Genomic DNA, 14,167 nt, shown 5'->3' with positions numbered 1-14,167 from the left:
AGGAAACACGCGGGTAAGTTCTGTTCCACCAGGGAACTGAAGTAAGAATATCCAGGTTAACAACATGAAACGCTGCCTGGGCTCAAGGGGATTTCCTGGTCACGTGCAGGATTTAACTAAGCTGCTCCTGACCATGGCAGCGTCACTGCTCAACACACCTTGATAAGGCAGACACCCAACAATGAGGAAGGGCTGATGAGTATCACAAGTCTGTAAATCCAGACTAAGCAACATTACTGGTTACGTGGAAATGATTCCTATCAGGAAGGGTGGCTGAGATCCTCCAGTGCTGTCAAAACATTCCGCGGCTGATGGAGACAAAGAACAGATGGGTACTGTGCCAACATACCTGAGATCTAGACATGGAGAACTCGAACCCGTCTGAACCAAGAGCAGCTTCTCCTCCTTCAGTGCAGATCTTGAAAAAGAAAGAAAAAGACAAAAACATTAAACGGCTTCTTTAGGGTCATGTAAATCTGGCACTAAACCAATGACAACAACTATCTACGTCTGCTTTGCAAAGGCTTTTTTTCCTACTAGGATTCCACCAGGGAACACAACGCTTCCTTCAACAAAAGCATTATTTGGTCAGCTGCATGTCCTCCCCAGGGCTACTCTGTATGTGACATCTCTGTATTTTCCTCTGTTCTTTCGAACATAGCTTTATGTTTCAGCAGCTCGAGTGCTCATCAGGGAAGACACAGAAAACAAATACAATTATGGATTGTTAATAAAGATCTCATCTGTAAATCATTCACCTTAATGAAAGTACATGATCTGCCTTAGCTTGCTTCCAGGTTCCAGATTTCAGACACTAATAAACACAGTTAAATATGTAACAAGGAAGTTGCCTTTTCCTTCTCTGTACTGTACAATACATGATGAAGACTGGGAATATGCTTACTGAATGATGGGATCCATGGCTGCTATCCGCTCAGTCACGATCAGGGATTCACTGTAGGTGACGTCGTTCAGGGCAGGGCCAGAGTTACAGGCCAATATAACCTGTGGTAAAGGTACAAAAGAGTCCACTGGTTCATGCAGTGCACGTGTGGTGGCAGAGCTGCTTGTCTGTTTAAATCACCATGCCCTGACTTACTTTATAGAGGGAAAAAATGCAAAGAGGAAGGCTGGAGGCCCAGTGCTCATTCTCCCTCATTAACTGCTATTCTGGGTCTTATGACCCTCCACACCCGCACAGGAAAGAACTTCTTCCTCAGAGCTCACCTCAATCTCCCCTCTGGCAGGTTAAAGCCACTCCCCTTGTCCTGTCCCTACAGGCCCTTGTCCAAAGCCCCTCTCCTGCTTTCTTGTAGGCTTTGGAGTTCCAGGGGTTGGGATTACTCCCCGTTTTGATGCCAGGAGCCAGTCTGGTCAAGGGTACCGCAGGTGGATAGTTAGCAATTACCAAAGCTCCGTTACACAGTGAATTCACAATGAAACCCGCTTACCTCTGTCCCTCTAGAAAGGAGCTCTCTGACAAAAGGAAAGACTCCTAAAATTATGTCTATTCCACTGTTATCTGTGAAAATTAAGGCACATTTATGAGGGGGACCCTCCTGTAAGAGAAAACCAATGTATTCAGGATTGAGTTCGCAGTTCATTTCAGTGCACAGTTTGTGTTATTTACAACTACTCACTTTAAGACCCCGCATTTTATAGCCTCAAACACTTGGCCATTTTAGTTCTCTAGTAGCAGCACAACTCATCAGAACACCACCTACCTTCAGTCTTAGGGGAAATTAAGTTCCCTGATGTTGTCTCTGCACAGTTATTTAAAGCAGCCTTTAGTGACTTTGCTTTCTTTGAGACCCTTCAAACTCCATTAAGAAAACCTGCTGTGGGAATTAAATACAGGCCTGACCAGCAGCTCTGAACAGGAGCATCCTTGGAGGCTCGAGGAGGAGCAGCAGCATGGGCAGCTGCTGGTGTGAGCATGGTGGTCATCAGGGTGCACCTAGCTCGGTGGCTGTTTTAAGCTAGCCTGCTGTAGGTGAACAGGATTCCCTCTGCCAGGAAAAAGCAGGATGGGCTGCTGGGGGCAGTGACATCCTAAAATGAAGAGATTTCCTCCTCTCCATTAACCTTTTCATTTGTTCTAAATCTGATGTTATGAAACTCGGCTCCCTCCACACCAGCAGCAGAAGTTTTATAGTGAACAATGCTTAATTCTTACTAAAACGTTGTCAGGACAGTGCCTGACATTCCTCAGTGATCACTGTTACACGGGATGAGCTGACAGGCTCTGGGTTAAGATGTAATGAGTTTGAATGATCTACTCACAGCAAAGCTTTGGCTCCCACTGCCAACAGGCATTTACACAAAGACACAAAAGCTTTTCAATTAACCTTAATGAAGTACCAATAGAGATCACACAGGGCAGAAAGAGCTTTGCTAATTGGCAAGTTAACTGCCTTCAGCAAGCTCCTACATTACTGTTGGCTTTAGGCTGGAACAAGCCAAATGTTACCTTTGGGCCCAGTGTTCCAAGTTTTGGGTCTAGTTGTATAGAAATAAATGTCTTTATAAAGCAGGGGCACAATATGGTTCCTGTGGAGCAGCTGGGTTCCAAATGCTGCAGATCCTGAAGGAATTCAGCTAAGAAACTTGGTAAGTGATAAAGTGTCAGAATAATTCCTTTTATTCCTTTCTTTATGGTAATGGCTGCTGAGTTACTGGTACTGGGTTACCTGAATGTATTCTGAGTTGTCTGAAGAGAGTTCTGTTAAAGCCCAAGATTAATAAGGCGGGTTTATGATGAATGTATTTAATTACTCATGGTTAGTAACAATTGTGGGTTGTACCTTCAGTCGCTCCAGCCACTGGTTGTAGGAATCTTGTAGCCAGGGACGTTCTGTGTCACAGACAAGATCATGTTAGTGCGGGCTTTCAGGCAAAGAGGAATTCTGTATGCTATGAAAAGCAGGAGGTGGCTCTTTCCAGGTGTTTAAGCATTAAAGCATTTGAGCTCAGGCTTCTGAATGTTAAACAAAGAGTTCCAGAGCTCTGAATTAAGGGAATAGCTCAATTAGAGCAGTCTTGAAAGGGAATTCTCATAACAAAGCAATGAAGTCACGCAAGTTGGCTATGTAAGGACTCATCCCAGATGGATGGTGTTGTGCCTCCCAGGACACCATCCCCTCGAGTGGGTTAGAACAGTTATGAAAATAGCGAGACATTCTGAGTATCTGCGCAGCTCAGACCTCTGTTCAAGGAGAGCTTTTCAGATTGCAATTCCTTTGGAACACAGACAGGAATGTTACACTCTGCAGCCTGTACTTCAGGTCACCCCAGCGAGTGCTGATGGTTTCCTGCCACACAGTTCACACAATATCCAGTCCCAGCCACCACCACACATCTCCCCTTACCTTGTAGTTTTGACTTGGCTTCTTCAAATCCAAACTGTGGCTCAGATTCCAGAACGCTGCATCAGAGGAGAAATAAAGGGTACACAGTTAAGCAGCTTCATCTCAAGTATAGCTCAAACATTTCTTTAGCAGGTGGTCAGCAATCTTACTGGTTATAATGGGGACCGTGGACAGGTCCAGTGAGTGAGAAACAGATAGTTTGTGCTTGGGTTAAAAACACAAGGCTCAGATGTATATTACTGAAGCTGTTTTCTTTTGGCATAAGAACTCTAATTTAGCACACAGATGCCTGCAGGCACTAGACTACAGGCACAAAAGACGCCTTTTGGTCTGCAGACCACCATAAAACGGAGTCATGGTCTAAAATACCAGTGAAACAGTCTCACTTGAAGGTTGGACTACAGAAGTTTCTTGAAGTTGTACCTGTGTGGCACAAAAAGGCATTGGAATAACCAGATACAGGTTTTCAAAGTTACTGCCAATAACTGATAGTAAAGTGGCCCCAGACGTGTGGGTGGTGAGGAGGATTTACACAGTGAGGTGGCTGGGTTCTAAGCTGTCAATACAAACCTTACAGCACGTGGGCATTGCTTCTCAGTTGAGTCTCAAAAAGTTCCTTAAATCCAGCACTAAGTGACATTTAACTCGGTCTGTATCTCTTGATTCTTTCCTTAAAGGCTCTTGGATCTGCACTACCAGCCCTCCAAAAGGAAAGTTCTAGAATTTAAAAATGTATTTGCAGCCTGTTGGCATTAATATCCTTACATGAGTTCATGGCTGCTGAGAAGATATAAGGAACAAATGAGTATGTGCTGTGGTAGCAGGATAACTGGAGGGTGCAGAAAAATCACCTATTATCCACTCTAGGAACATGGTACCACACATCCCCAAACGCAGTGCTAGTAACAGAGCTACAGCAAAGCAGCCAGACCAGCAAATGCTGCCAAACATTCACAGGGACATCTCTGCCACATTTAAAGCGTGGAAATGTGAAATTCCTCACACAACAATGCTTGTAAAGAAACAGCCAACACTTGATGCAGGTGAAATACAAGCTACAATTAGACTGGTGCACTTAACTCTTTATCAAAAAAAGAACAATTGGATATTCTGTATCTTAAAGGGTGCTTTTAAGACATTTTAAAACATTGAACACCTACTCTGAGACTGCTTTTGCTCCCCAGTCAAAGACATTCCCTGCAAGAAGTCCTTTCACCAGAGCAAACTGCCTCTCCTCCCAGTCTAATGAATCCAAAGACTCGATTACGCTGTGGAAACATTTTAAGGCTATGCCATTTTCTTTCTGCTTTATCTGTAAGAAAGACAGGAAACAGTGGCTTTATAGACAAGAACTTCTTACCCATCACTGGTTGTCTCAGTCCCAAGACCACGTTCAAGCATTCTCTTCTACGATCATGGCCTCTAATGGACCAACAAGTTACTGTTATCAGCATGCTTAGTATCAAGAAAAAAGTTTCCTGGGATTCTAATAAAAAGCTTTGTTAGTGCTAGGATATGATCTGCAGCCCATAAATTACTTTGCTTAATAAGTACAGGTGCAATAGATCTTGAGCAGGTTGGGGACTGGGAGAGTGGGCACACAAGGGATTTTTGGTAGTGCCATGACCCATCAAACCCAGGTAATTATCACGAGCAGGCTCAGCAATGGCTGATCTCTTTGATTTCTGCATCAAGAGTTTCATCATCCCAGATGTTAAGAAGCTCTTGCATTTTTCCTCCAGTGGGATCAGGGTTACACAGCCAGTTACCTTCCCAGCTTCCCCAGTTCTAAACTGATGGAAACACCTCCTCTGGGAGGAGCTGCTTACACTGGTAGCTGACAGACACCACACACTCATCAGAACAGCACCAACACCAATTCTTTTCAGAAGTGTCAGACAATGGAAGCTGGTAATATTTATTTACCCTCACCATGCGCATATTGGAAGCCCAGGGTGTTATATCCCATTACCATTGCTTCTCCTCAATGACAATCACCAACTGATTGAAGCTGCTGCTGCAAGGTAGCCAGTTACTGACCCCCCCCACAAACCATGACTTAGACAAAGTTTCGGAGTATGGAAAAAGTGTCTTGAACTCATATGTTGTCCACCCTGTAAAGCAGGAACAACTTACCTTTGAATAGGGATCCGGAAAATTGAACTCATTTAAACAGTGTTCCCTTGTGTCCAAAAGGCTTCTAACTGTTAAGGTACCATATGCACTTTAAAAGGGGAGAAGGGGAGGGAAAAAAGAGATCAACTACTTATACAGAAAGAAGTTATTTTCCCTTCTCTTTCCTCCATAAGTCACAGCATATCACACAAGCACAAAAGTCTTTACATTCCACACGTGCTAAACACTGCCTCTAAGTGGCAAATCTACTGTACAGTTTATTTAAATACAGAGAGGGAAGATGTTCAGAGGAAAGCTGGATACTTGAATTAACATGCTGCCATGTTCAATAAGCAGGTAACAATTTTAAATAATAAACAATAAGTTTTAGATATAAAACCATATAATTTCCCCATTACATTCCAGTACACAAGACCCAAAAGTTCTGTGCAGAGGACTTGACATTTGGCACATCACCTTGCTAAAGCCTTCAGCCTACCCAGCTTTCAGCTTGCTCTGCTTCGTAACCTGATCAGCTTTCAGTTAGGTTTCAGTTAGTTTTCAATTAGCTTTTAGTTCGCTCTGCTCAACACAAGCAGCAAGTGATGAAAAGAGAACACAGAGACACTTACAAGGGCTGCTGCCTGAGCGTCTGCAGCTTGTTCCAGTACTTCTGCCGGAACTTTTCCGCTCTCTCCAGAGCATCCATGGAGTCTGGCTGGCTGGCTGCAGCACGCTTTGCCACCTGGTAGGGGAACGAGGCAAGACACAAGTTACCACATGAATTCTTCTTCCATGTAACTGATCTGAAGTTCATCCTGAGAAAGAACACCTCCATCTGCTATGCTCTTCAGTGCCTGCTTATATCTAGTCCCTCCCACACAGCATCTCCCAGCTTTTCTTTACTCAATTAATTTTAAATACCTCCTGTCTTCCCAAAGGATTTCAACTTTATCTTCAAGACTGTACTTTCAGAAATTAAACGCAACTACTTACATGAGGGGGGGGAAAAATAACATGTGCACCCATACATAAAAGGAGAAATCCAGGCAGGAATTTAACAGTCTGCATCAGCCCATTGTGTTCTTCTTCTTTACTATGCTACAGTCAAGCCAATGTGTGGCCCCTGTGTTTTTCCCAGCTCTTTTCCTCCTTACACTCACTCATGAAGTTTCTGATTTGGATTTGCTTGCTAAGTATACACAGCTCTTAAATTCTAGCAGGCACTGACTGAATCTGTTTTACAGTGCAGAAGAAATAGCTCATGTCTGATTAAACCCTGACCCTTGGCCTTTCTGGCGTTTGATGGTCTGACCATCCTGCTTGCCCACTCTGTATGAAGAGGTGGCAAGTGCCATTTAAGAGAGAAGATGCTTTAAGAGCACCACCAGAGAATACAAACCTATACACAACAGGTTTGACACAGCAGGTGTATTTTGTAGGGTTAACTTGTTGGTCCACGGAAGATTTATGTAATAAATATTTGTGTCACTCACACATATGACTGTTTGTGACATTTACCCCATCCAGAGCCTCCTCAAAGCAGGTGAGCCAGTATTTTCTGGCCATGGCATCATCTGTGAGGTCAACAGTGTCCGGAATATAAGTTGATGGGTCTTTCAGCAGTGGCAGGTTCACAAGCGGTCTCTCCAACCTATCCATTTCAAGCATGTCAAACTAGGTGAAAAAATGAAACAGATTTGTTAGGACTTACTTACTCAGAAAGTGACTCATAACAGATTAAACTAGTAAAAGGGCTACAGAATTCCATCCAGAGCTGAGAGTGACAAGTTTGCAGACAACTTTATGTCACCATAAATAATCCACTCCCCTGCATGGATTATTTATCTGCACCCATCCTGCAGATGGAGATTATCAAAGCTTCATGTTGAAAACTTACTACAGGCCCTCTAGTTTATTATTTTCCTTCCCTTCCTCCCCAGATCTGCTGGGCTATCAGGTTCAAGGAGCACAAAGAGTTGAGCACAGGATTATTTGTAAAGGAATGCTGCTATGTTGCTTCACAACTTCCCTTTTAGAGTCCTGATCAAGTCTCCAAAACTTTTCCTCATGTCTTGTGAAAACAACGCTTGGGCTCAGATTTCTAAGGACAGAGATTAAATTAATGTGAAATATGTGTAGTTACACAGCTCTGTACATAAAGTGTGCCTTATTTCTTGTGCCTGAAAAAACCTGAGCACGTTTATCTGTATTTTGTACAAATACCTAATCACATTGCATCTGCCAACAGAAACGCTCAGCCTAAGTAAAGATTAAAGCCCACAAAGTGACAGGTCTTTGCACACACAAACTAAAGTGGCTGTTATAGAACAAGTGTCTTCAGTATTAATTCCACTGCTGTAAAGTGGACATTTCTGAACTGTGACTGTTGCAAAGAGATCTCACTTCATGTGAACAAAGTGAGTGCTGAGCAATAGAAGAATTCAAAATGGAGCAGCTGTGGACAGCACATTACAGCTGGTTTGACACTCTTGTACCACTGCCAGCATGAAAAAAGATTATCTCACACAGAGTAAAAGGTTGACAAACAACAGATCATTACATCTGCATAAATGCTTTTAAAATCTTTAATACATTTTCTGATTAAGGGGGATGGTGGTGTTATTTTTTGGTCACACTTCTAATCCACAATTTCATTCACCCAATTTCAGTTACGGCAGAGCTGAAAATTAGATGCTTTTTACATAGAGCCACAACCCACGAAATCCATCATCTGCACCTCATAGTGGGCTTATATGGGAAACCACTCAGTAGGAGCTCTGCACCTCATCTTCAGGCCTAAAAAAGCTGAGCAACCAACAGAAAACAATGAACCAAAGCCAAGACCTGCCTCTCCCACCCCATTCCCTATAGCAAGGAAACCAATTCCTGAAAACTGGAAGGAGATAAATCAATGATGGAGGAGATTTAAGCAAACTTGACATGAAAAACACTGACATGCAGACTGGTTAACACAGTAAAACATAATGAGCTCCACTATTCTAGCTTTTTTCGAAAGCACTTCAGTAGATGCAGTATTAGAATAGTTTAAGAACCTGAGGGTATTTTCTGGGTGCTTACTGGATGCCAGTTTCACTGTGCAATCGGAATTACTGTATTGTCAGTGTATTTAAGAGATGACTGGGCTCATGCTCTTCTGTCCAATTAGATATTTCTCTTCTCATAGGCAGTAAATAAATGCTGCTTAAAGACAGGGGAACATTGGATTCAAAATTCTGAAGCACAATATTTCAGCTACTTCAGAGAAACAGTAAGAGATGTATGTTCCCCCCACCCCACTTTGCTGAAGGACACTAAGACAAAGTAGCAGCCACCATCTGTTTTTATGAGACATTACATCAAACCATCACACAAGACACAGGACACAAGACAACATCACACAACACAAGACACCCTATTAATCACTTCTTTTGGTAAGCAGGAGTCCCAGGGGCAGGAAGCAACCAGCTTGAGAATAACCGTCTGTTTTCAGATCACCATTACTAAGAGAAGGCACTTTTAGTTCTAGAAAAGACAACCACATACTGTACCACTCCTTGTTCTCTGCATAGGGTAAACATCAGGGGATGTGCTCATAAGACCAGAACTCCCAGCATAATTCTCTCCCCAGCTATACTGATTTGGATCTAGAAAAGAGAAAGACAGAGACACACATAATCTGAAAATAAAACTGAGAATACTCCCTTGAGCGAGCCTAGAGTTAGCATCCCTTCAGAGAAGGTGCTTCACTACCAAAACCATCTTCCCTTGTCTTTGTAAGTAAACAGTTTCCCCTCTAACCCCCAAAAGAAACATTTCAACCACTCAGGGAATTACTTATCTCTGAAGAGCTTCAACCTGAATGAGACATAAGACAATAGTTGTAAAATCATTCTCTTTTTTAACCCCCTTCCCTTCCCATTAAGGGCTATAACCAGCTTGCCTGCAAAGCGCTATCACTGATCATGACTTCTTATTTCTAAATCTAGATCCAGTATTAACAAAACATAATGACTAAAGCACAATCTAAGTTCCAAATAAACACTAAAGTTACTTCTAGAAAGTTTCTAGAAATGAGAAAAAGTTTAATCAAGTTGAGATGTACAGTACATGCTGCAGAAGCAACGTCTGCAATTCCTCAGTAGCTGGTTCCTTGCCCATATCTACGAAATGGGTATGAAAATGATTCCACATCCATTATTCTAAGGTATATTTGATACTTACTAAGTACCATTAACAACCTCTCTATGTGTTTCACTCTAACTAATAGACTGGCTGGCTTGCTTGAGCATCAGCAAGAATAAAAGAAAAGACAAATAGCAGAATTCAACCAAACCACCCTACACCCAAAGAATGCTGGACAGAAGTGTCTCATCCTTCATAAATGTGTGAGGATTTTCTCTCCCAAAGGAACACAGTCTTCTTCAGCACATTAACTGAATTCAGAAGCTGGCTTCTTAAAGAGGAGGAAAGTTCTCAGAAACCACACTTCCCCAATTTGATTTAGAGTTATGCGTGCTCTTTGCAGAAATCCCGCTGGCTTCTCAAAGCTGAGCAGGAAAAACGGTGAGAAATTAAGATGTCCCTGCCAGAATACATAAAACCAAAGCCCAGCATCTGTGTTTATTAGTGCCAAATGTATTTATTTGGGCAACAACTTACATGCAGCCTCTTAAGAGATACTTGGACATTACACTGACATTTCAGAACACAGCATATACAGAACAGAGCAGTGCTGTACTTACTGTCTTGTTCAGCTCCTTTTAAAAATGCCCCAATGGCTCCCAGGTAGCCTTCATGTCTCAGGAACAATGCCTGAACCTCTCCCTGCCACAATATGAAACATTGCAATTGGATGGTCCCTGCTGGCTAGTATGTACTTCTTTGTCACTAGTTTTACACTTAAATTTAACAGAAACAACTAGAAGATGGTAATATTCATTTGTGCTACATTCTAATACATTCAGTAACTTTAATGGTGCTTCTGAAACACAGCTTCAGGAGGAACTGCTTACAAACATCATTCCACAGTTATTAAACAGCTGGGGAAAAAAAAATACATGCAGAAGTGGTGTGTATTCTAAGCCTGCACAACCACAGAAGCAGAGGGAAGCCAGGGCCTTCACTAGAAAAGACCACTGCATCATTCCATGAATATTCAACTCCTCTTGCTTGAACAGGCTGGCAATATAAGGTCATCTGATTCCTAGGTCACCAACCTAAGTGTGTGCCACTGTGCACCCTACGCATTCGAGACATTGCTCATTACCTTGGTTTCATTACACTGCTGTTCAACAACATGCAGACACTCTGTATATTATCCATAGAGAAGCATTTCCCCCATCAAATTCATTTAATTGTTAATATAATACATGAATGCTAGGGAGAATAAGAACACCCTTCATCCTAGCAGCAGGGTCCCTTAGCTTTCGAAGACAGGGCTGGGTGAGGCATTGTCTTCTCTACAGTAGAGCCACCTACATCTGCAGCAGCCACCTTAACAACAGCTCACACTGAGGTCAGCTACAATTCATGGAGAGACTGGGATTTGAATCACTAAATAGATAAAGCTATTCTTACAAGAACCTAGAGCTGCAGTTTTGCAATAGTTTTCTTGAAACCCAACAGTTTTACAGAAAGGGACCACAACGGTAAAATAAAGGCAGGGGGGAAGCAGCATAAAGGAGTCTCTTGCCCAAAGCATTGAGAAGAGAAAAACAATGGTGCTGCCTATTCTATAAAATTACAAAAGTGCAGAACTAATCTCCCTGTAACAACCACTAAGTGAGCTTTTGCACTTGACAGTTTTTCTAGTGAAAAATCTTCAGTATTTTCCACAGCTTCAAAACCTGCAAAGAACTACAGCTTGGTTGTTCTGGGGGGTTTGGGGTATTTTTTTAAACAACAAACACCCCCCCACCCCCGCTACTATCTCAGCAGAACAATCCCACATTGCATAGCCTAGAGGGTGAAAAGAAATAGATGCAAGTCAGCAAGAGGAATTGAATAACAATGGTAGCTTTCCACGAGAATAGTGAAAACTCACTACTTGGCAGCTACAAGACAGAATGTCAATCAAAAACTAATAATAAAGAGAGGGAGGGAGGGAGGGAGGGAGGGAGGGAGGGAGGGAGCGAGGGAGAGAGAAAGAGAGGCCAGACAGAACTCCCAGACATTTCACATTGATTTTACCCCTCCCACAACAGATCTTTATAGCCCTGCCTTGCCTACCTAACCAGCAGCCCTCTAAGCTTACTTTATGTGCAATTACATTTACTAAAGTCCCCCAACAACCTGGAAAGATAACTAAACACGTGACTTTGCTATCAGGTAAATCTCTGCTTCATTACCTTGGAGAAGAAGTTGATACTGTAGGTTATTGTGCGCATGGTAACAGGATGACCTCGAATAAAGAATCCTCCAAAATATATCTTCTCTAAGTTATGGAGTTTGGCATAGAGGCAGGCGAGCTGACCGATGTCATTGCTGATCATATGTAGTAAACTTTTTGCCATATCTTCTTTGGAAAATTCTTAAAGGAAAGAAATAGTAAACCAATTGAAACAGATGAAGAATCCTCAGGTAGACTGTGCTTCTCTAACAGACAGCCTACAGCTAGAGAAAAAAATATCCAGTGTGACCAGTCTCTATGTGTGTAGAAGAAAGATGTTCCTGTGCCCAAAAAACCTCTTATTAAGAAGTACTGCAAACAACAAGGAGTGTGTATTTGAGCAAAGATATAACGAAAAAGACTCTCTCTAAGCCTCTGTTAAATATTGCTTGAAAGAAACCTGCTTGGAAGGCCAACAGCAAATGGCATTTCTTCTCTCTAGGAACCACAGATGATGGTTCATCCATCCAGCTTGACCTGAGATGCACTGCAGCATATAATACTGCAGATAAAATTGCAAATTATAGTAAATCACTGCCATGGGTCCTTTTCTGGACCAAGAAAGCCATATATATTTCCCACAGGAATGAATTCACATTGAGCTAACTAGACATCTATTTTTCTTGTTTGCCTAAAATTATGCAATCCCAAACTGAAATGTGAATGCCTGCATTATATAATATTTTTAGCCAATAAAATATTGTGCAGGCAAAACACATGTAGGCAAGATGATGAAAAGGAGTGGTGGTTATTTCCCAGCTCTACTTGTTAGATCATTATAAACAGCAGATTCCCAAGGGCCAGAGGAGATGGTGGCATTTCTTCTCCTCATTAGTTTCGAACAATGACTCCAAGTAACTGGAGCAACTCAAGCAGTGCTCCAAGTCCCCTCTCAGCCCAGCATGAGGAAATGGCTGAGGCAAGTTATGTTTATGCTGACGAAGCTGGCAACTATTTTTCCGTCCATTTAAGTGTCGAACCTAGCACAAGCAGCAAATCCATGCTGACAGGAAATATAAAGTAATAAATCTATAGCAAATCTTGGGTAGATCTTTTATACACCAATACCTTTATCTGCTGTGGTAGATTTCCCAAAGCTGCTAGCGATCAGATTTCCACTTAGGCCCAGGGTCTGGTAGGCTCCTCCATACACATCTTTCACCAGCATGTCTACATTTGTGTGCTGTCCCTTTGAAGCAAGTTGCAGCAATTCATCAAATTTCTGAGGATGAGAAGCAGAGTTACACCAGCATTCCTGGACAGACAGAGAACCTTGCCCATAAACCCAAAGTTCTGCAGCATCTTTACTGACCAAAACTGAGGGTTTGGGCTTGTCTTAGAATCAATCTGGCAACAAAAGATGCCTTATTTCTAATAATAATTAAGTCCATATCTTATCAGACAGACTGGTCTTAAGTGAAGCTCCTTTAATGATGAAAAGCATAACTGTCCTCTTCTTCTACAAAATCAGGAAGCATTAAGAGCACACATTGTCATGTTCTAAGACTAATTTTTAAAAGCACCAAACAAAATATTACAAATATGGGTCTTCCCTTTGACATTTTCTTATTTGGTGCGTATGTAACTCTAGCTTTTTGTACACTGCTGACATTTAGGAACACCTATTTAAACCACATGGATCTTTGAGACAGGAGAAAGCAGCATGATTTAAGAGCTGAGTTAGGTGGAGCAGTACTAAACCAGGCCTTATTCTGGCAGATCACCAACCTGGGATTTAAGTGATGAACCCCTGAAACCGTAATATGAAACAGAGAGTTAGAATTCCTTCTCCCTGTTCCCAGACATTTTGCAGTAATTGGGTCCTCTCTGCTTTGCTTCTGCAGATCATGTGGAAGGAACCAGGTGGGCATTTCATGTCAAAAAAGAGCACAGAAAATTGACAGGCCACTCTGAGGAGGCTATTCTCTGCACTACAGACAGTGTTCATCCCTGCAGTGTTCATCCTTGCAAACTCCCTGAGTCCCAAACAGAATAATTATTTTGCCACTGATGATCATATCATTTTTGTCCCTTCATTCTACTAGTAGCTTTTTGCATTTAAAAGTTCCTTTTATGCATCAGAAGTGTTGAAAATATGAACATAAGTCAAGGACTCAGCCTTGTTATCTAACAGTATGGGACCACAAGCACCTATGGAGTATTGAAATTGTCCTGAGGTTGCAGAGCTGCCTGCTCTGTTTCTGCACCAAGACAGCAAATCTTTGAATAAAAAGTAAAACACCCCAAGAGACAAACATAATCTTTTTCATCTTTTAGTAAGTACTCCAATGTT

General features: G+C 42.1%; 1 protein-coding gene across 5 annotated transcripts in view; it reads right to left on the bottom strand.

Annotated features, from left to right (window-relative positions):
* PANK4 (pantothenate kinase 4 (inactive)) overlaps window positions 1–14,167 on the bottom strand; it is a 28,438-nt gene that overhangs the window by 8,129 nt on the left and 6,142 nt on the right. The window contains exons 6-18 of one of the 5 annotated variants that reach the window (XR_003994628.1): window positions 12,943–13,096; window positions 11,834–12,015; window positions 10,229–10,310; window positions 9,030–9,130; window positions 7,005–7,160; window positions 6,116–6,228; window positions 5,505–5,592; window positions 4,529–4,680; window positions 3,369–3,424; window positions 2,805–2,854; window positions 1,452–1,522; window positions 905–1,005; window positions 350–418 (exon numbers count right to left, since the gene is read on the bottom strand). Coding sequence is in view for 3 of the 5 variants with exons in the window: in XM_030508183.1 (XP_030364043.1) it covers window positions 350–418; window positions 905–1,005; window positions 1,452–1,559; window positions 2,805–2,854; window positions 3,369–3,424; window positions 4,529–4,680; window positions 5,505–5,592; window positions 6,116–6,228; window positions 7,005–7,160; window positions 9,030–9,130; window positions 10,229–10,310; window positions 11,834–12,015; window positions 12,943–13,096 (1,412 nt within the window). In the remaining 2 variants the exon portion in view is untranslated. Of the gene's footprint in view, window positions 1–349; window positions 419–904; window positions 1,006–1,451; window positions 1,560–2,225; window positions 2,855–3,368; window positions 3,425–4,528; window positions 4,681–5,504; window positions 5,593–6,115; window positions 6,229–7,004; window positions 7,161–9,029; window positions 9,131–10,228; window positions 10,311–11,833; window positions 12,016–12,942; window positions 13,097–14,167 lie in introns of all 5 variants that reach the window. The other 4 variants (XM_030508183.1, XM_030508185.1, XM_030508186.1 and 1 more) reach the window with 4 other exon arrangements.

This window comes from Strigops habroptila, chromosome 16 (genome assembly GCF_004027225.2).
Source record: "Strigops habroptila isolate Jane chromosome 16, bStrHab1.2.pri, whole genome shotgun sequence".
Classification (NCBI taxonomy): Eukaryota; Metazoa; Chordata; class Aves; order Psittaciformes; family Psittacidae; genus Strigops; species Strigops habroptila.
The sequence above is the reverse complement of the archived record's forward strand: the minus strand, read 5'-3'. Positions and strand labels throughout refer to the sequence as shown.